Raw genomic sequence first — 22416 nt, forward strand, 5'->3', positions numbered from 1 at the left:
AGTAATCAACTGACCATAAACACATGGGTTTATTCCTGGATTCTCAGTTCTGTTCCATTGAGTTATATGTCTGTCCTTAGGCCAGTTCCATGCTGTCTTGATTCAAAATACAAAACTCTAGTTTTGTAGTAAGTTTTGAAATCGGGAAGTGTGAGTCCTCCAACTTTGTTCTTTTTATTAGTGTCTTGAGGATTTTTACATTCATAAGAGTTATTGGTCTGTAGTATTCTTTTCTTGTGATGTCTTTATCTGGCTTTGGTATCAGAGTAATACTGGCCACATAATGATTTGGGAAGTGTTCCCTCCTCCTTTATTTTTCTGAAGATTTTGTGAGAATTAATGTTAAGTCTTCTTTAAATGCTTGGTAGAAATCAGCAGTGAAGCCACTTGGTCTTTTCTTTGTGGGTAGTTTTTTTTTTATAATTAATTCAACCTCTCCACTTCTTATAGGTCTATTCGGATTATCTGTTTCTTTTTGAGTCAGTTTTGATCATTTGCTTTTTCTAGGAATTTGTCCATTTCATCTAAATTACCTAATTTATTAATATATAAACATAGTATTTTATAGTCCTTTTTATTTCTGAGAGCCTGTTAATAACATCCCCTTTCATTTCTGATTCTAATAATTTGAACCCTCTCTCTCTTTTTCTTGATCAATTTAGCTAAAGGTTTGTCAGTTTTGTTGATCTTTTCAGAGAACCAGCTTTTCGTTGGTTTTCCCTACTGTTTTTCTGTTCTCTATTTTATTAATTTCTGCTCTTTGTTTCTTTCCTTCTGTTTGTTTCAGTTTTAGTTTGTTCTTCATTTTCCAGTGTCTTAAGGTGGAAGTTTATTGATTTGAGATCTTTCTTCTTTTTTAGTATAGACATATACAGCTATAAATTTTCTTCTATGGACTGCTTTAGCTGCATCCTGTAAGTTTTGGTATGTTTTGTCTTCATTTTCATTCATTTCAAGTATTTTCCTTTTTTTTTTTTTTTTTTTTTTTTTTGGTGCATTGGGTTTTCGTTGCTACGTGCGGGCTTTTTCTAGCGGCGGCGAGCAGGGGCTACTCTTCACTGCGGTGCGTGGGCTTCTCACTGCAGTGGCCTCTCTTGCTGTGGAGCACGGGCTCTAGGCATGCAGGCTTCAGTAGTTGTGGCGCATTTCAAGTATTTTCTGATTTCCCTCTCTAGTTTTTCTATGACTTATTGGTTATTTAGGCATGTGTTGTTTAATGTCCACATATCTATGAGTTTCCCAGTTTTTCCCTTTTACTGACTTCTAATTTCATTCTGTTGTGGTCAAAGAACATACTTTGTATTATTTTAGTCCTTTAAAACTTACTAAGCCTTGTTTTATGGCTAAGTATATGCTCAGTCCTGGAAAGTATTCCATGTAGACTTGAAAATGAATATTCAGCTGTCATTGGGTAGAGTGTCACTCTTCCTTTATTTTCACCATGGCTTATCTCAGATAGATAGGGGAATAGATGTAATAATTTTCTTCAGTTTTAATGTTATACTTCATGGAATTATAAACTCACAGATCTGCAAAAAGATCTTAGTTTCAGCCCCCTCATTTAACAACAGATGACAAAACCAAGCTACAGATGTAGCTTGCTCAGAGACATACAGTCAGTATTATTGTGAACAAGACCTCCATTGCCTATTTCTCAACTCATCTAAATAACCTCTCACTGTCTGTTTTCTTTTATTGGAATGCAGAAATTGTTCATTAGAAATATTGATGTCATCCTTAGCCAAAACTGAACACCTGTCCTTTGCTGGGATCTATAAACATAGTTAATTCCCAAATGTAATCCTTTTCCCACTAGTCTTCCTAAAAAGGAAGAAAATTTATTTTCAAATAGAAAATAAAATTTTATTATTGTTGTGTTAGCTATAAAGGTGTCCAAATATATGAAAATTAGAGATAAGCACCGTAGTTGGTTTAGAATGACTTTCAGTGTGATACAGCTTGGGCCTCAGTGTAACTTGCTCTTGCTGGTGTCTTTAGTACATGTGTATGTTGCAGCAAGAGAAGGCAGTGAAAATTAAGTTCTCAGCTGATTTTACTAATTTGTAGGGAAAAGGAGGACCTGTAAACATTATTTTTAAAAGGAAAAAAACATGAATTATGGGTATAGAAATAGGGGAGACTTAAGTATAGAAGATGAATAAGAATCTGTAAAATAAAGATACCACAGAGTTAACAGAATCTTAGATTTTAGATGTAGCTTTTAGAATGAGTGGCTCTTTGATGACATCTTGCCACTAGGAAGTAAAAGACCCAGTAGAGGTTATTTTGGGTGGGCAGATGGACTCACAAGGACAAGTAGGACTGTTAGCTTGGCACTTAACCACCATAATTACTTTTAACCAGCCACCCACTGTGTACCCTGTTCCACACATAATACTTCCCGAGGCACCTGGCTTCAGCAGTAGGAAAGTGCCATTTGGAACCCTGGGTAAAATGTGTCCTTCAAACCTGGTTTTCCTCATTTAGGTATCTCCCTGGGATAAAAAAGAGGAAGCTAACCAGAAAAAGCTAGAATTTGCATTTGCAAACAGTGATTATCTGGCCCTTCTACGAGCATATAAGGTAAGCATACAACCTAATAGCTGAGATTTATTACCAGAGTTGGCACTAAAGACAGTAACATTTTGATTTTCTCCAAAATTTAGGGATGGCAGCTAAGTACGAAAGAAGGTATGCGTGCAAGTTATAATTACTGCAGACAAAACTTCTTGTCAGGAAGAGTTCTTCAGGTAAGTTGCTTCTGTGCAAATTTGTTTTCATTCATTTTCTATTGTAGTAGCGCACCAGAGGGTGTTGCAACTTTATCTTGCTTGTCCTGCCTTGACATTGAAAATGTTATTTTTGGAATATGCTTGGCTTTACCACCTGGGTAAAACAGACTCCTGAACTATGACATCTGGCCTTTTGTGCTGAACCTTTCAACTGATCTGTTCTTCCTCTTTTCAGTGAATCTGTGTTTAACTTCTGTGGAGGCTAGGGGAATATAGGCACTCTGAAGATTTCTGCTTACTGGAAGTCAGTTTTTTCCATAGTTATACCAAACATTCTTAACCCAGATCCATAAGCCCCTGAAATCGTATGCAAAGTCATGCCCTTATACATAACGTGCATTATTCTGGAGAAAGGGATCATAGCTTCATCAGATCCTCAAAGTGGTCTATGACCATCGCCAAACCCCTTACCCTCTCCCTAAAACCAAAGACTGAATACTGAACCAGATTTTCTTTGTTAATTCTTCTGTCCATCAGAGGCTACTATGTCAATAACAAGTACACAAGAAAGAGAAAGAAAGGTTTATTATCTTCTGTGTAATAACAGGCAGGGCTCTGTCTTCTGTTGTAATAGTATTTTAGGCCGCCTTCCAAAGTGGCATGAAAAGCCAGAATAGGGCTTCCCTGGTGGCGCAGTGGTTGAGAGTCCGCCTGCCGATGCAGGGGACCACGGGTTCGTGCCCCGGTCCGGGAAGATCCCACGTGCCACAGAGCGGCTAGGACCGTGAGCCATGGCTGCTGAGCCTGCGCGTCCGGAGCCTGTGCTCCGCAGCAGTAGAGGCCACAACAGTGAGAGGCCCCCATACCGCAAAAAAAAAAAAAGCCAGAATAATAACGGTGCATTATCTTTACAAAGCATCTATTTCACTCAAAGATTTTGAGGCTCGGGAGGGGGAAGGAATTAATTTCTATATTAGAAGATGTCTTGGAATAGAACACAAAATTAATGTTCGTAGTACTTACCACTACCTGACAGCTAGTTATCTCTCTACCCCATAAGCTCCATCAGAGACGAGATTTTTTTTCTTTTTTTTTCTTTTTTTTTTTGCGGTACACGGGCCTCTCACTGTTGTGGCCTCTCCCGTTGCGGAGCACAGGCTCCGGACGCGCAGGCTCAGCGGCCATGGCTCACGGGCCCAGCCGCTCCGCGGCATGCGGGATCTTCCTGGACCGGGGCACGAACCCGTGTCCCCTGCATCGGCAGGTGGACTCTCAACCACTGCACCACCAGGGAAGCCCCAGAGCCGAGATTTTATGTTTTGTTCAATACTGTATCCCTAGTGCCTAGAACAGTACTTAGCACATAGTTGATGCTCAGTAAAATTCATTGAATGCATGGATGAATGGTTATTTAAAATGAAGTAAGAGACCTCAAAACCATCCCAGTATTTGCCTTTATTCTTCTCTGCCTTTAGGTGTACTGCAGTGAGGCGTTTTGAGAAGACAAAGGCTGTAGCTTTATTCTAAGTACAACAAAAGCAATGATTTTCAATCCTGGCTACAGATTAGATTCACCCGAGGGAGCTTAAAAAAAAAAAAGTAAAAATACCCAAATTCCACTCCAGGCCAATTACATCTGGATCTCCAGGGGTGGAGCCTGAGCATGTTTATTTTCCTTGTTGTTGAGTTCACCAAGGGATTCTAATATGCTGCCAGGGTTGAGAAGCACTGGTCTAAAGAGTATTTTATATGTAAGGTGCAGTAATATTTTCTTGAGTCATTAAGAGTTTTAAGTATAAAATAATATTTCTTTTAAATTACATTTTTTACTAAATTTATTCTTTTTCTTTAGGATGTGTGTAGATTTTGCTGTTATCTATGAGGGCCATCAAACAGCTACCTCTGGACTTCACTAAAGTCCAGCTTAGATTGTATTGTAGAATGTTTTGTGTTTCTTTTTTTAATCGACTTTTTTTTTTATAATTTATTTATTTTTGGCTGCATTGGGTCTTCATTGCTGCATGCAGGCTTTTCTCTAGTTGCGGTGAGCGGGGGCTACTCTTCATTGCAGTGCACAGGCTTCTCATTGCGGTGGCTTCTCCTGTTGCGGAGCATGGGCTCTAGGTGCCCGGGCTCAATAGTCGTGGCCCGTGGGCTCTAGAGCGCAGGCTCAGTAGTTGTGGCGCATGGGCTTAATGGCTCCACAGCATGTGTATCTTCCCAGACCAGGGCTCGAACCTGTGTCCCCTGCATTGGCAGGCGTATTCTTAACCACTGCGCCACCAGGGAAGTCCTAGAATTAGTTTTATTAAGATATTAAAACCTTGTCATGAAATAGAACTCTGGTATATTTAACTCCTAGTTATATTTTGCCATGTTATACATCTGTGATTGACAGTCCAAGAAAATACTTAAATTGTCATCAGATACAGGGTAGCATTGCTTAGCTTTCCATTCCTTTGATTGTCATTATCTGCTTCTCTATTGTCTGATACACAGCTCATATTTGAACAGATGCCAGAGGTTTGTGCTTTTCATTCTCACACTTGTGCTCAGATGCAGAAAGGGGTTTCTAAATCTAAACCGCTTAATAGTATTCCTATTCGTAGGGAAAACATGAGCCAGCCAAGTTCACAAAGTAAGAGAAAGAGGGAAGGTTCTGAGGTGGGTGTTCTGCATCTTTTAAGAGAGAACACTAACCACTCTAGGCTCGGGTAAGGCACTAAGAGGACCTGAGCAGAAAGGAAGTAGGAAAAACCAGACAGTGTCACAGCACCTTGAGCTAGAGTTCCACAAAGTAAACTACGTTTTTGGCTGTCCTAAGAATTGCGAGGAAAATCAGACCTACCCAAAATCCAATTAATGGTTTGGTTTTTTTTTTAACGTAATCTAGAATTAAATGATCTTTGCGTTTTCTGAAATTTGTGAATTTCTGTGTAATGGTTTTACACTGCTGGTTTGTATGAGTGAAAACTGCCCTTTTGTGAATGAACAGACAAGATAATCTTCACACCTGTTTGGTAAACCCACATGAGTCTCATTACTATACGCTGAACTAATCGTTTTTGTAGTCATTCTTACCTTTGATATGTTGATGCCCCTGCTTAAAGATTTTTTCCATTTCTTTCAGGAAATGGCCAGCCTCAAACGACAGTTCACGGAACTGTTATCGGATATAGGCTTTGTGAAAGAGGGACTCAGAGCAAGGGAAATTGAGAAAAGGGCCCAAGGAGGAGGAGATGGTATCTTGGATGCCACAGGAGAAGAGGTAAAGAATGTGTAGTTAGTTCTTACTTCTCTTTGATGATCACACTCATAGTCTGTTACCTCAGGAACACTTGTAGGCCTTGTTCACTTAAGCCCTATGAGCAGTGGGTTAGTGGCATTCTTGATTTTCTTTCCACAAATGTCAGCTAACGCTCAGAAAAATGAGATTTTTTTTGTTGATTGTTGCTTCTGTTTTTTTTTAATTTCACATTGGTTCTTGGTGGGTCCATCGGAGGTAGAACGGACTTTCCAATAATGTCTTCTTAATCAGACCAGCCTTTTTCAAACCCAGGATAGTTTTGTATGTAATAAGTATCAGAAGAACAATTCAAGATGAAACCTGATGCCACTCTGTTCTAAGTACAGTTAGTACTTTCTGGAAATTGTGAACATCTCATGAACCAGAATCTTTCTCTCGACCGATCCTTAGGAACACTGGCTTTGTAACTGCTCTGCAGAGATCTAGAAAGTAATTGTGGACTTCTTGGAAGGGTACTGTGTGAATGTGGTCCAGTAGACTTTTTTTTTTTACTTAGAAATAATTTTTCCAGCAAAGTGATAGAAATGAGATGCTTTTTAGAAATCAAGAGAAATATAATAATTTCCAGGGATAGACAGAAATAGACACATTACTTAAAAGATTAATGCTGTATTTCTCATAGGCTAACTCAAATGCTGAGAACCCCAAGCTGATATCAGCAATGCTGTGTGCTGCTCTATATCCAAATGTAGTGCAGGTAAGGAAACATTTTTCCTGGGTCCTCCCACTTCCTGTTTGATTTTAGCCAAGGGTTGTACGTTAAGACATGCACATTAATCATCTTAAAGACACACACACACACACACAGCCTTTTAAACGTAGTATATATTTCCAGTTCTTCAGTTCCCCAAATGTGTTGATACATCATTCAAGAACACATTTATTGTATAAAATAAGGTGCCTTTTTAATCCTTCTGACATTATGACATTCCAGAAATTAAAATGGACATAAATGTCACTGTGAGCCAGTCTGTGCATAACTAACCTATGTTAGGTAGAAATTTGATTCTACTACAATTTCCCTTATGCCCTCTACTCTGGACTAAAATTAGATAAGAACAAGTCAGTACCTTGTCACGGGACCGCCTATGATCCCCCTCTTCTGGAAACCCTACCTGAATGTACTGTCAGACTTTTACCTGAGATTTGGTTATCCAGTCCTTGTCAAACTTAGAATGTGAAGTTGTCAGAGTACTGAAGCATTTCTCACTTAACTTTTTGATAAATGTTCAGTTGATGTCTGCTGATTCATTTATGGCTTATTTTTGCTTAGTGCTTGCATGCTTTTCAAATCATTTGAAATTTACTTAAAAAAAAATCATGTGGAGAAAAGCTGTGGAGACACTTAAAAAATCAGGGGTGAGGGGGATGAATAAGCAGAGCACAGAAGATGTTTAGGGCAGTAAAAATACTCTGCATGGTACCATAATGATAGATAACATGTCATACTTGCCCAAACCCACGGAATGTACAACAACAAAAGTAAACCCTAATGTAAACTATGGACTTTGGGTGAGGATGTGACAGTGAGGTGCTGTATAGCCACTGAGAAGTATGTTTTAGGAAAATATTTATAGAAAATGATCCTATATTAGTTTTAATACATATATATTTATTTCTATATATAAATATAAATATAACAGAAAACTAAAATGATATATGTCAAACATTAATGTTATTTCTTAATCATGGGATTACAGGAGTTATTATAGGTTATTACAAGATATTGAATATTGTTCCCTGTGTTATATAGTAGTAATGTTATTTTCTACAGTAAATATGGAGGTGTGTGTGTGCACATAAGCTTTTCATTTTTTTTGGTGAAACAATCTGTTTTTCACTATTTTGAAAAATTCATTTGGAAATGTTGGATTGGTATTGGAATTGTCAGCAGATTCCTGGTCCAGTGTTGCCAGCTGAATCTCTTTCCCTGATAATCAGGGCAGACCTGAAACATCAACGTGGTTTCTCCCCCACGTGGCTGGTGTGTGGTATAGTCACCCAGAACTACATTTACATCCACACCTCCTCATGGTTCAAAAAAAGAAAAAGAAAGCATGCTTGTACTGCTTCCAAAAGGAAACAGAGAGGGAAGCAGCAACAAGGGCATTCAAACAAGACTTTTTTTGTCAAGGGATACATCCTACAATGGAAATATGTATTTTATATATATATATATATATTTTTTTTTAAATACCTGTTGTTTAGGTGAAAAGCCCAGAAGGGAAATTTCAGAAGACCAGTACCGGAGCTGTCAGAATGCAACCGAAATCAGAGGAATTGAAGTTTGTCACCAAGAACGATGGATATGTACACATTCACCCTTCATCAGTGAACTACCAGGTCAGGATGGCTGGGTATACTTAACAGTCAGGTTCCACATCCACAGATTCAACCAATGTGAATTGTGTAGTACTGTAGTATTTAGTATTGAAAAAATCTGAGTGTAAGTGGACCCATGCAGTTCAAAGCCTTGTTGTTCAAGGGTCAAATGCATTTACACATGGCAGGTCCTGGGGTGAGAAACAGTCCCTTCACTTCAGCCAAACCTTGTTCCATCACTCACTGTCTTTAGCAGCATCACTGACTTGGGGAAAGTTGAATAAGCACAAATGTACTGGAAATTGAACTATTAAGCCTGCTTTCAGATATAAAATTGTTTCTTTGCGGTGGTGATTTAAGAGGTCATGATGTAATTCTCTCACTCCATCTGTGCCTTAAGAGGCCATGACCTGTGCTTGTCGATCCAACATCCTCAGCTCTCCTTCTTCCTTCAGCCAATTGCTGGGAGGCTTCTGCTCCCACCACTCCACTAAATTCATCCGAAGTCATGAATAACCTCCTAGTTGTCAAATATAGGGAACAAATTCCCTGGCTCTCATCATACTTGACTCATGAAGTATTTGATATTGCTGACTTCCCTACCTCTTGACAATCTTTGATGCTTTTTGCTTCTGAAATATCACTTTCTTCTCTCTCGCTGATCATCCCCCTCTAGCCCCTTTACCAGATTCTCTTCCCTTACTCTGAAATCGTGGTTCTGTCCTTGTTCTCTTATTACAGTGCACATAATCTTCCTGAACCACCAGGGCACAACATCGTGGTTCTAACTGCCACCTACATGCTGACACAGACCCCAAATCTCTCTCTCTCGTCCTGGGCTTTTTTTTTCTGAGCTGTCTTGCTAGAAATCACCACCTGGATGCCTTCTAGTCACCTCAAACTCAAAAGCTAAAAAATCAAACTCATTATCTCTGAATTCACTCCTCTGTGTTCCCTGTCTTGGTGAAATGGGACCATCCAAATCAGAACCCTGGAGTCATGGACCCTGCTTTTCTCCTGATGCCAGTCTAATTGGTCACCAGGTCTCAACACTTCCTTTTGACATGTCTCAGATTTTCCTTCTCTTGTCCCTGCTGCCATTTCCTCAGTTCAAACTCCAAATATCTGTCTCTTGCCTGAAGTACTAATCTTACTTCTGGTGCTTTCTCTCTCCAACCTTTCATACTACTGCTGCCAGAATCATCTTTACAAAACACACATTTGATTATGTCATACCCTTGCTTAACTCTTCATAGATGGAGTCTACTGTAAACTCTCCTACGACCCTTCACATCTAGCCCCTTCTTAGCCCATGTCCCCTGCCCCAACCCACTCCTGTCATTCTTTATGCTCCAGTGATACCAGACTACCAACAGTGTCCCCCGGTGTCATGACACAGGACACACTGTCCTCTATGCCTGGAGTGGCGTTCTAATTCCCCAGCAGGCTCCTACTTATCCTCTAGGCTCCCATCATATATCCCTTTCCCAGTGTCCGTCTCCTAGTTGCTCCTTATTTCTGTTCCGTCACTGTATAGTGTGCATTTTTCCACTGTTGTGCTTATCACATTATTTTATAGCTTATGGTATGTCTCATTCATGGACATGTAAAATTCCTGAAGACAGGAATTGAATTTTATTTATCTCTGCCTTCTTGGTGCCTAGCCAGCATAGCTGAAAGCAGATGTTCAATAAAGCTTCATCTCGATAAAGAGATGAAGGAGGAAAAGAGAAAAGGAGAATGCAGGAAGAGAGTTTGAAGTGTTAGGGCTGGTCAACCTGTGAAACTACTGAGTAAAGTGTCTGTCAGCAAAGCATGAAAAGAAGTGTTAAGCTCAGCAGAGTCTGAGGACCAGGAAGTCATCTGCCCTCTTGGCTGCATGTGTACTTGGGAACTGGGGGCCCAAGTTACCTCCACTCGTCCTCTCCTGCCTTTACCATGACATTTCTTCAGTGAATCCAAGTCATTCATGCATCCACTCAGTATCTGCTAGCACCTCCTCTGTGCCAGGCATTGTTGCAGGCCATGGAGGACAGCGGATGAGCTAGGGAGACAAGGTCTCTGCCCTCAGGGAACTTACATTCTAATGGGGAAGACAGGCAAGAAATAAGTAAACAAATAATCTCAGGTTAATGACAAATGTTATGAAGGAAAATAAAACCGTAAGAGATCGAGAGTGACAGAGAGGGGCTTTTTTTTTTTTAAACTATAGTTGATTTACAATATTGTGTTAGTTTCAGGTATATAGCATCAGATTCGTTTCCACTATAGGTTATTACGAGATATTGCATATAGTTCCCTGTGCTATACAGTAATCCTTGTTATTTATCTTTTATATACCGTGGTGGATATCTATCAATATTAATCCCCTACTCCTAATTTATCCCTCCACCTCCCAAGAGGGGCTACTTTACGTAGAGTGACCAGGGAAGAACTCTCAGGAGAAAACAATTGAGCAGATCCTAAATGAAGTAAAGGGCAAGTCATGCAGGTATCTAAAGAGAGGACATTCCAAGCTGAGGAAATAAGTGCAAAGACCATGAGATGGGAGCATATTTGGTGTGTTCCAGGAAATGCAAGAAGGCAGCCAGTGCAAATGGAGGGGATGGTTAGGGGTGGAAGTGGTAGATGAGTTGGGACAAGTGGGCAGGGATCAGGTCGTGTAGGATCCACAGAAGGATCTGAGATTTTATCCTTGGGAAATCTCTGGAGGGTTCTGAGCCCTAACTGGTTTCTGAAAGATCACTGTGGCCTCTGTATGGAAAAGAAACTGTGAAGGTGCAAAAGGGCAGGTACATAGGAAGCCACTGCAGTGGTCTGTATGAGATGACAGTTTGCATGAGGTGGTAGCTGTAGAAGTGGTGAGAATATGTCAGTTCATCATGTATTTTGAAAACAGAGCTGACAGGACTTAGTGATGATATAGATGGAGTGAGGGAGAGAGAGCAATCAAGGATGGCTCCTAAATTGGGAGCTTGAGCAACTGGGTGCAAACTGGGTGAATGGGAGTATCATTTAACGAGATAGTGAACACCACAAGGAGGGGAAAATTGAGAATTCCTTTTGAACACAACAAATCTGAGATGCCTGTTAGATGTCCGAGTACAGACATCAAGTAGGCAGTTGCACATACAAGGCTGGAGCTCAGGGGAACCTACAGGCTGAAGGTAATTTTGGGAGTCATTGGACAGGTGATGATTAAATCCCTGGGACTGGTGGAGTTCCCCTTATGTTGCCAATGACGTAACTGTCATATGTTTCAGGTCAGACACTTTGACAGCCCCTACCTGCTGTACCATGAGAAGATCAAAACTAGTCGGGTGTTCATCCGAGACTGCAGCATGGTGTCTGTGTACCCGCTGGTCTTGTTCGGAGGAGGACAAGTGAATGTGCAGCTCCACAGGGGAGAGTTCATTGTCTCCTTGGATGATGGCTGGATCCGTTTTGCAGCAGCTTCACATCAGGTAAGGGATAACGAGTCTGTCGCATGAGACTCAGGCCATGAGGGGCTCTGATAATAGGAAGTATAGAGCATTTCTTCAGGGAACAAGGACCACAGAGCTGAGTAAGAGTGAATGATGGGTCTGCAGGGGACACTAAGCAAGACTGAGGCTGAAGTGAGGCCGGGGGGGGGAGCCTTAGTAAGAGTTCAGGAAGCACACTAGGAGGGGAAGCCCAGGACAGCTGGTGTGAAAGGCTTCGGACAGAAGCTGTGAGGGAGGTGTTGGCACTTCCTGATTGTTATACAAATACAAGTTCAAAGAAAATCAAAATATAGATGAGCAGAACTAAGTAAAAATCACCCTGATTCCACAACCACCATTAAAAAATGTCTCAATTATTCACTATATGGAGTCTCTAGAAAACGTTTAAGGGGGAGTATATTTAAGATAAAAAAATTTTTAATATTTGCATCTCTTAGAAATCTTCTGTTGCAGGAGGCAGAAACACCAACTCAAACATTACAGTTAATTCCCTTTAAAGTCTGAAGCGGCACAGTCCAGGAGAAATATATGTGCCACATACCTAATAATTTTTCTAGTAGCCACATTAAAAAAAAGTAAATAGGTGAAATTAGTTTTAATATTTTATATAGCAGAAAACATCTAAAAAGTTTTAATTTCAACATGTAATCAATATAAACAATTGAGCTTTTTATACTCTTTTTTCATACTAAGTCTTCAGAACCTGGTGTGTAGTTTATACTCACAGCGCATCTCGATTCGGATCAGGCACGTTTCATGTGGTCAGGAGATTAGCCACATGGGACAGTACAGGTCAAGAGGGCCAGGCAGTGTTGGTTTGATTCAGCTGCTTAACAACAAAAGCCTGTCTGGCCCTGTGGTAGCAGGACGGCTGTAGTGGCTCCTGGGTCACGTCCGTGCAGCATATACTGTCCAAAAGGGAAGACAGAACGCTTCTTTCCTAAAAGTTCCAGCAAACCTCCTCTCCTAAACCAACTCCTGTGGCTGAAGAATGTCATGGACTCTAAGGCCTGGACCACCTGAACCATTCACTCTGGCAGGGCACATGGCGTGAGCCTGCGTGATGCAGACAGAGTCCACCCTGCAGGATTGCCAGACAGCGGAGCAGCAGCCGAACAGATGCTGGCAAGACACGCACAGTGGCACTGCGTCAGCACAGGCAAACCGCCGTAAAACATGGAGGCTGTCTCCCAACTCTGTCCCCACCAACAAAAGCAGACAAATTCCAAAGTTAAAGAGATTTTTTTGGTTTAACATCTGCCATTTTTAATTCTCCATTTTCCTCCTCCTCCTCTCGGAGCAAATTGTAAAAGTCGACCAAGCTTTAATATGGAGAACACTATATAAAAGCCATATTTCCCGATTTAATCTTTTCTTCAAATGAGATGTGAGAGAGGAGGCTTTTTAAAATGGACCCCACTTAGTATATTACAGAGCTGACATTGAGTGTATGTTCCTATAATTGCATCAAGAAATTTTAGAAGCAGTTTTAGAAAAAAATGTTTAGTTCCCCCACCATGGAATTAAAATAGCAGAAATCTAGAATAATGATAATCATAACTGGAGAATTTCCTTTAATAACCTTTCCTCCCCTGTTGGTCAAAGCACTGCTTACATTGCAACTTTCATTTTAGGTGGCTGAATTAGTAAAGGAACTTCGCTGCGAACTTGACCAGCTTCTCCAGGATAAGATAAAAAACCCAAGCATAGATCTGTGTACCTGTCCTCGAGGGTCACGGATCATCAGCATGATTGTGAAACTTGTCACCACACAATAAAGACCAGGCTCGGGAGAGTGCTTGCTACTCACCTGCTTGCTCAGCTGGGAAATGACGGCAGCACCTCTACCTCGAGCTGCAGCTCCGCGATGGGGCTGCCCTGGTGAAGGAGCCCAGGGCAGGCACTGCCAAGTCAGCTGAGGCGACGCACACCTTTAGGGAAATTTTCCACACTAAGTATTTCTAACCAAGCAGTGGGCATTCCCAGCACAATTTGGAGTGTCGGTGTGAGTTCGAAAACCAACTTGCCTGTATTTTTCTCTCTGACTGCCCTGGAATGAATGAAATTCATCTGATTAACAGGAAAGTGAATATTTAATACAATTCTGTTTTAATCTATGTATTATTTTTCTCCTGCTTTTTACTGGGGTGAGATAAGGGCATGAGGAGAAATATCAATTGTTTTTTTTCTGTCATAAAGGCTCAACTGAAAGAAGTCAGAACAGAGAAGGAAAAAAAATCATGTGAGCAAGAAAAATTAAAATTTCATTTCGGCTATAGGCCATTACATAAACTTCATTCGTGAGGGATTTTTACTCATTAAAGTTCAGCTTAAAAAAACCAAACTTAATGAGCACTTATTTGTTATCAGAATGTGAGCTGGTTTTATCCATAACACACTTCTTTTCTTTTTTTAAATAAATTTATTTATTTATTTTTGGCTGAGTTGGGTCTTCGTTGCTGTGCACAGGCTTTCTCTAGTTGCGGCGAGCAGGGGCTACTCTTCGTTGTGGTTCGCGGGCTTCTCATTGCAGTGACTTCTCTTATTGCAGAGCACGGGCTCTAGGCACGTGGGCTTCAGTAGTTGTGGCACGTGGGCTCAGTCGTTGTGGCTCGCGGGCTCTAGAGCGCAGGATCAGTCTTTGTGGCACACGGGCTTAGTTGCTCCACAGCATGTGGGATGCTCCCGGACCAGGGCTCGAACCCGTGTCCCCTACATTGGCAGGCGGATTCTCATCCACTGCACCAGCAGGGAAACCCCATACTTATTCTTTTTTTTTTTTTTTTTTGCGGTACACAGGCCTTTCACTGTTGTGGCCTCTCCCGTTGCGGAGCACGGGCTCCGGACGCACAGGCTCAGTGGCCATGGCTCACGGGCCCAGCCGCTCCACGGCATGTGGGATCCTCCCAGACCGGGGCACGAACCCACGTCCCCTGCATCCGCAGGCAGACTCTCAACCACTGCACCACCAGGGAAGCCCCCACACTTATTCTTAAAAGCAGAACAGTCTGGGTGTTTTCATTCTCTTGTAGGTTTTCTATTTAGGAATCTTATGAACTCACCTGGATCTAATGGCCACATTTCACATTACCCGAAGGAAAATTTTAATGGTTTTCTCACAACAGAGTTGGCATGGTTAAGGTAGAAAAGGTTGCCATACTAGTGTCAGATTTACAGCCATAAAAATACCTTCCATGGGACTGTTATTTTCAACCCCCATTTAGGGTAATGGGGCACTAGCATTCTGAAAAAAAAAGTATATATATATTTATACTTTCCCTGGACATTTTTCAGTGTGACCAAGAAGAATCCCAAAAAGCTGGGTGGAAAAAGTATTCCTATATTTCGGTAGTCCTCAGGTAGAGAGTTACTACAGGTTTCCCACTATACATGGAATTCACACTAACTCAACAAAACCACCTCAGTGAAGGATGTTCACTTTTCAAGGTATTTAAGTTCTCAGGAAACCACTGAAACTGTCCAAAACAGTCATTTTGAAGTGTGTTTAAGCTTCGGTGCACTTAAAGAGCTTAGGCTCTAAGCAGTGTTTTTAAAAGGCATTAATTCGGGCTTCCCTGGTGGCGCAGTGGTTGGGAGTCCGCCTGCCGATGCAGGGGACACGGGTTCGTGCCCCGGTCTGGGAAGATCCCACATGCCACGCGGCGGCTGGGCCCGTGGGCCATGGCCGCTGGGACTGCGCGTCTGGGGCCTGTGCTCTGCAACGGGAGAGGCCACGGCAGTGAGAGGCCCGCGTACCACAAAAAAAAAAAAAAGAAAAAAAAAGGCATTAATTCATAAAATCACTTTAAATAACATACATATGCATAGCACCCACAGTATACAAGTTCTGACTTGCTATTGAAACAGGCTCACATTACAAAACCGATTAGGCTTGGGACGTTTAGGAGAAATGAAAGAGAAAACTGCACTAACCCTCTAAACAAGTTTTTTTCAAACCAGTGTTGACTGTTGGCGCTATAGCAGAGCTCATGCTGCCCTAACTAGAGCCATCTGCCCACGTGGACCTGCAGGTTTGAATGCAAGTTTGCAGCAGAGCACGCAGCTGCAAGGTAGTTAATAACAAAACTTTCCATTCAGAGTGCTGAGGAACTGCTCTCTCAGGGAAGCCGTGCTGGGCTGGTTACTTTCCGCCACACACAAATGCACAAATCCATAGCAGCACTATTTACAGTAGCCAAGGCACAGAAACAACCTAAATATCCATCCACAGACTGAATGGATAAAGGAGATGTGATGTATATAGACACAATGGAACATTGCTCAGCCATAAACAAGAATGAAATAATGCCATTAGCAACAACATGGATGGACCTAGACATTATCATACCAAGTGAAGTAAGCCAGACAGAAAGACAAATATCATAGGCTATTACTTATGTGTGTAATCTAAAAGAGTGATTCAAATGAACTCATTTACAAAACAAACAGACTCACAGACATGGAAAACATAGTTATCAAGAGGATAGCCAGGTCGGGTGGGGTGGGCGTGGGGAGGAGGGATAAATTAGGAGTTTGGGATTAACATGTACACACTACTATATATAAAATAGGTTAACAACGACCTACTGTACAGCACAGGGAACTATATTCAATATCTTGTAATAACCTATAATGGAAAAGAATCTAAAAAAGTATATATATGTATAACTGAATCACTTTGCTGTACACTTGAAACTAACACAACATTGTAAACTAACTGTAATTCAACCAAAAAAACAAAAAATGCACAAACCCTATCATTCTGTAGATGTGCCAGAATGTGAAAAATGTTGGAAAGCCTTGACTGAAGGAATTCATAAGGAAATCCTCACCCCCAAACTAATTTTAAGTCATCATTAAAATTATGAAATAAGAAATGAAACAGGATTATCTCTTTTTGATTAAAGTCAGAATACAGTAGTATTTCAAGGTGAAACTGGATTTCTAAGCCCCAACAAGATGGTCAGAATTTAATGTTAATTTTATGGAGAACCCTGTAACTGTTTTCTTAAATATCTGTTTTACTGGAATCTAGTTAGGGAACAATATTAATGAAATACTCGCTACAAAATTAGTCTGCACTGCCGTTTTGCAGTACATGTAATTGGGAAGTTCTCAGGAAATGAGACTATCTCAACACTTACAGAGGGGGTGAGATTGATAAAACAATAGCTTTGTCTTCTTCCTCAAGTTCCATATCTGAATGTTACCATTCAAACTCTCTGACAAGTAATGAACTTTGGCCTTTAAACTGCTCGGATAATAGAATGGGGAGGATAAAAGTATATCAAAGCATGCAGCCTGTGGATCTATAGGCGTGATCATTGTTTTTTCTTTCTAGGCAATGGTCTGAATATGTCCCTTAGAGGTTATCATAAAATAAGATCTTGTGAAAGTGAGATAGGCTGGGGCCTGGGACCCTTTGCTGCAGTGCTTGCACCTGGACAAACATCTCCTCAAGCAACAAAATAAAAAACAACTATAAGGGACTAAAAATAACTGTGTGCATGAGCAGTTGGGGCAAATTATGATCAACAAGATACAAGAAGACAAAAATCCCAACAAAAGCAGGGTGTCAGGAGCAAAAGCAGGGTAGTGCACATGCCCCCTGCACACAGCACCACCAAGGGGGTGAGCAGACCACCTAAGCCACCCCTGACCCGACCCCTGGACCCGCGCCCCTACCCTCAGCCCCACGTAAGGGACCAGCTTGCACCCCTCAGGGAGTGAGCAAGGGGAGCCCCAATAAAGCCTTGCTTGAATTTCTTGTCTGGCCTCTTGTCAATTTCTACTGATTAAGGAGGCCAAGAACCCTGGTTGGTAACATAGGGACAGAAAAGACTGAGAAAAGAGAAAGAGAGATTGCTGTTTCAACCCACTCCCTGTGGGTATCTATTCAGGCACCAACCTGTAAACTTCCAGAAAGGGCCAGTGAAGGTGGCAGCACCCTGTCCACTGCCCACCGGGGTGATCAAGCCTGGAAACCAGCCAGCTGTATGTTGTCTGTGGGACTCTGACCCACAGGTGGGACTCACCCACGCATACACCAGTATATAGAAATCTGCCTTTTCAGCCTGTTCCCAATGGGACTTCTCTTGGTGGCAGGAAAATAAAGGAGAGAATATTGGGACAATCGGACTTCCAGACCCTACATGATATGAAGTTTGAAATCTATTACTCCCAGAAGTCTCCCATCAGGGAGAGACTGCTGGACCGAGATCTGCAAAGTGTGAAAGGAGCCTCTCCCTGCTCTGCTTGTCACCTGCCAGCATGAGCTGTTACCTGCCAGAGGGAGCAGGTCTCACAAGCTGAGAGGAGTGATGCTGTAGCTGCCCGATGTCCACTCTCTCAGGATAGGAAAGAAGAGAGGACAGAGAGAGGAGAAGTAGAGAGATTTCAGGAGAGGGAAAGGGACAAAGGGGAGGGGAAAGTGGTGAGGGAAAAAGGACTAGGGGAGGGGAAAGCGTTTCCTGAATGAGGGCACTGAGGCCCTCAGGGGCCAGGAAGGCAGACCTACCAAACGTGGTGACGCTGAAGCAAGAGGTTCAGGCAGCTTTGTAAATTCAGCACCTGCGGAACATCCACATGGACAACGGGTGCTCTCGCAGCTGGGACAGGTCTGGCCTTAGCAGCTATGGGCTTTGTGGGCATGTACATGCAGGGGCTGGGCTAGGTCAGGGTCTGAGCTGCCTCCACAGCTCCCATAGCGGGCCCAGGTGCGTGACTACTGCAGTCCTAGGACCGGCTTCAGTGGATTTGTGCTGGTAGCCTTGTGAAAACAAAGCCTGAGAGGCACCAGGGCCAACCGCCAGCATACAGTGGACGTGGGGCCAAGGGCAATGCCAACAACAGTGTACTTTGTGAGCCCACACAACGGGTTGTGAAAGGTGACACAACAGAGTACAGCCACAGGTGAACAGCTCCAGCAGAGGAATACTCAGTGGCTCCTGGGAGTGCTCCAATCCCACCTACCTTGCACCACAGATTAGAAACTCAGCTCAGAATAGACCTGGCAGCTCCTACTCCATCAACTAGGGAGCAGACCCTGCTCCTGACAGGGCAGTGACAACCCCAGAGCAAGGAGGAAGGCCTGCTCAATATCCAGTGCAGGCTCTGGTCACCACGACATCATTCACACCTCCTATCAAGGGGATAACGGCCAGTATACAATGAAGAAAGAAGCGACAGCCACCCATACTAAAAACAGCCCTCGCACCACTAAATATTAAACCCACACAGGCTACACAGGAACATTCCCACATAAAAATAGCCCTCCAAGACCACAGTAGATAATTGTTTCCCCTAAACTCATAGAGCAAGAGAAATATAAGTAAAATGAAGAAGGAAGAGGAACCACTCCCAATTAAAAGATCAAGAGATTTCCCCTGAAAGAATAAAACAGACCTCTTCAGTCTAACAGACGCCGAGCCCAAAAAGGAGATAATGAAAATACTGACAGAATTAAGAAAGGCTATCAACAGAAATGCAGATTACTGTAAAAGGGAACTAAAAACTATAAGCAGAAGCCAAGAAAAATTAGAGAAGAAAGCTGAACTAAAGGCTATAAATAGCAGAATGAATAATGCAGAAGAGTGAATATGTGATCTAGAAGATGAATAATGGAAATCACCCAATTAGAACACCAGAGAGAAACCAAAATTTTTAAAAACTGAAAGCAATATAAGAGACCTATGGGATAATATAAAGCATGTCAATCTACACATAATAGGGATCCCAGAAACACAAGAAAGAGAAAAAGGGGTTTAAAATGTATTTGAAGAAATTATGGCTGAAAACTTCCCAAACCTAAAGAAGGAAATAGATATCCAGATACAGGAAGCACAGAGGGTTCCGAACAAGATAAACCCAAACAGACCTACACTGAGATATATTATAATAAAAATGGCAAAAGTTAAAGATGAATAGAGGATTCTAAACGCAGCAAGAGAAAAACAAAGAATTAATTACAAGGGAACCCCCATAAGGCTATCAGCTGATTTCTCTACAGAAATGTTGCAGGCTGGAAAGTAGTGGCAAGACATATTCAAAGTCCTGAAAGGGAAAAATCTGCAACCTGAGATACTCTACCCAGCAAGGTTATCATTTGGAATAGAAGAAGAGATAAAGAATTTCTCAGACGAGCAAAAACTAAAAGAATACAGCAATACTAAACCTATCCTAAAGGAAATATTGAAAGGTCTTCTCTAAATAGAAAAATAAGAGTATAGGAAAGAGAAAATCACAATTAGAAAGTAAATCACTTAAATAAGCCAGTACACAGATTTTTTAAAAAATCAAAAAATTTCTGTGAAAGCAATGATAATCACAATGAACAGCAAAAGGATGAATATGCAAAAGAGGACATCAAAATCATAAAATGTGGCGGTGGAGAGTAAGAAAATGTAGATTTTTTTTTCTAGAATGTGTTTAAGTCTATATGACTACCAGTGTAAAGCAAGTAGATACAGGAAAGGGTTAATATACTTGAAAAACAGGGCAACCACAAATCAAAAACACACAATAGATTCACAAAAACCAAAAAGAACAGAACATAAGCATAATACAAAATAAAATCATCAAACCACAAAAGGAAAAAGAAAAAAAAAGGACAAAGAAGAAATATAAAATCAATGGGAAAACAAGGTTTAAAATGGCAATAAATACATATCAATCAATAATTATCTAGAGAGGACGAGGGGAAGATGGTGGAAGAGTAAGACGCAGAGATCACCTTCCTCCCCACAGATACACCAGAAATACATCTACATGTGTAACAACTCCTACAGAACACCTACTGAACGCTGGTAGAAGACCTCAGACCTCCCAAAAGGCAAGAAATCCCCCACGTACGTGGGTAGGGCAAAAGAAAAAAGAATAAACAGAGACAAAAGGATAGGGACGGGACCTGCACCAGTGGGAGGGAGCTGTGAAGAAGGAAAGGTTTCCACACACTAGGAAGCCCCTTCATGGGTGGAGACTGCAGGTGGCGGAGGGGGGAAGATTCGGAGCCACGGAGGAGAGCGCAGCAACAGGGGTGCGGAGGGCAAAGCAGGGAGATTCCCGCACAGAGGATCGGTGCCGACCGGCACTCACCGGCCCGAGAGGCTTGTCTGCTCACCCGCCGGGGTGGGCGGGGCTGGGAGCTGAGGCTCAGGCTTCGGTCAGAGCGCAGGGAGAGGACTGGGGTTGGCGGCGTGAACACAGCCTGCAGCGGGTTAGTGCGCCACGGCTAGCCAGGAGGGAGTCCGGGGAAAAGTCTGGACCTGCCGAAGAGGCAAGAGACCTTTTCTTCCCTCTTTGTTTCCTGGTGCAAGAGGAGAGGGGATTAAAAGCGCTGCTTAAACGAGCTCCAGAGACAGGCACGAGCCGCGGCTAAAAGCGCGGACCCCAGAGACGGGCATGAGATGCTAAGGCTGCTGCTGCCGCCACCAAGAAGCCTGTGTGCGAGCACAGGTCACTCTCCACACCCCCCTTCCGGGGAGCCTGTGCAGGCTGCCACTGCCAGGGTCCCGGGATCCAGGGACAACTTCCCCGGGAGAACACACGGCACGCCTCAGGCTGGTGCAACGGCACGCTGGCCTCTGCCACAGGGTCGCCCCGCATCCATATCCCTCCCTCCCCCCGGCCTGAGTGAGCCAGAGCCCCCGAATCAGCGGCTCCTTTAACCCCATCCTGTCTGAGCAAAAAACAGACGCCCTCCGGCGACCTACACGCAGAGGCAGGGCCAAATCCAAAGCTGAACCCTGGGAGCTGTGCGAACAAAGAAGAGAAAGGGAAATCTCTCCCAGCAGCCTCAGGAGCAGCGGATTAAAGCTCCACAGTCAACTTGATGTACCCTGCATCTGTGGAATACATGAACAGACAACGAATCATCCCAAGTTGAGGAGGTGGACTTTGAGAGCAAGATTTATGATTTTTTCCCCTTTTCCTCTTTTTGTGAGTGTGTATGTGTATGCTTCTGTGTGAGATTTTGTCTGTATAGCTTTGCTTCCACCATTTGTCCTAGGGCTCTATCCGTCCATTTTTTTAAAACTGTTTTTTCTTAATAATTAATTTTTATTTTAATAACTTGATTATATTTTATCTTACTTTATTTTATCTTCTTTCTTTTTTTCCTTCCTTCCGTCCTTCCTTCCTCCCTCCCTCCTTTCTTTCCTTCTTTCCTTCTTTCTTCCTACTTTTTCTCCCTTCTATTCTGAGCCGTGTGGATGAAAGGCTCTTGGTGCTGCAGCCAGGAGTCAGTGCTGTGCCTCTGAGGTGGGAGAGCCAACTTCAGGACACTGGTCCACAAGAGACCTCCCAGCTCCACATAATATCAAACGGCGAAAATCTCCCAGAGATCTCCACCTCAACAGCAGCACCGAGATTCACTCAACAGTGCTGGACACCCTATGCCAAACAACTAGCAAGACAGGAACACAACCCCACCCATTAGCACAGAGGCTGCCTAAAATCATAATAAGTCCACAGACACCACAAAACACACCACCAGACGTGGACCTGCCCACCAGAAAGACAAGATCCAGCCTCATCCACCAGAACACAGGCACTTTCCTCCACCAGGAAGCCT

The 22416-nt window shown here is 42.5% G+C and overlaps 1 protein-coding gene across 5 annotated transcripts in view; it reads left to right on the plus strand.

Annotated features, from left to right (window-relative positions):
- Positions 1-14290, plus strand: part of DHX57 (DExH-box helicase 57) — a 57195-nt gene extending 42905 nt beyond the window's left edge. For all 5 annotated transcript variants that reach the window (XM_060026772.1, XM_060026771.1, XM_060026773.1 and 2 more), the window contains 7 exons: positions 2488-2583; positions 2667-2750; positions 5863-6000; positions 6662-6736; positions 8248-8382; positions 11625-11825; positions 13481-14290. In XM_060026772.1, the coding sequence (XP_059882755.1) occupies positions 2488-2583; positions 2667-2750; positions 5863-6000; positions 6662-6736; positions 8248-8382; positions 11625-11825; positions 13481-13624 (873 nt within the window). In that variant the 3' untranslated portion in view covers positions 13625-14290. The remainder of the gene's footprint in view (positions 1-2487; positions 2584-2666; positions 2751-5862; positions 6001-6661; positions 6737-8247; positions 8383-11624; positions 11826-13480) is intronic.
- Positions 14291-22416: the final 8126 nt, after the last annotated feature.

Source organism: Delphinus delphis, chromosome 12 (assembly GCF_949987515.2).
Source record: "Delphinus delphis chromosome 12, mDelDel1.2, whole genome shotgun sequence".
Classification (NCBI taxonomy): domain Eukaryota; kingdom Metazoa; phylum Chordata; class Mammalia; order Artiodactyla; family Delphinidae; genus Delphinus; species Delphinus delphis.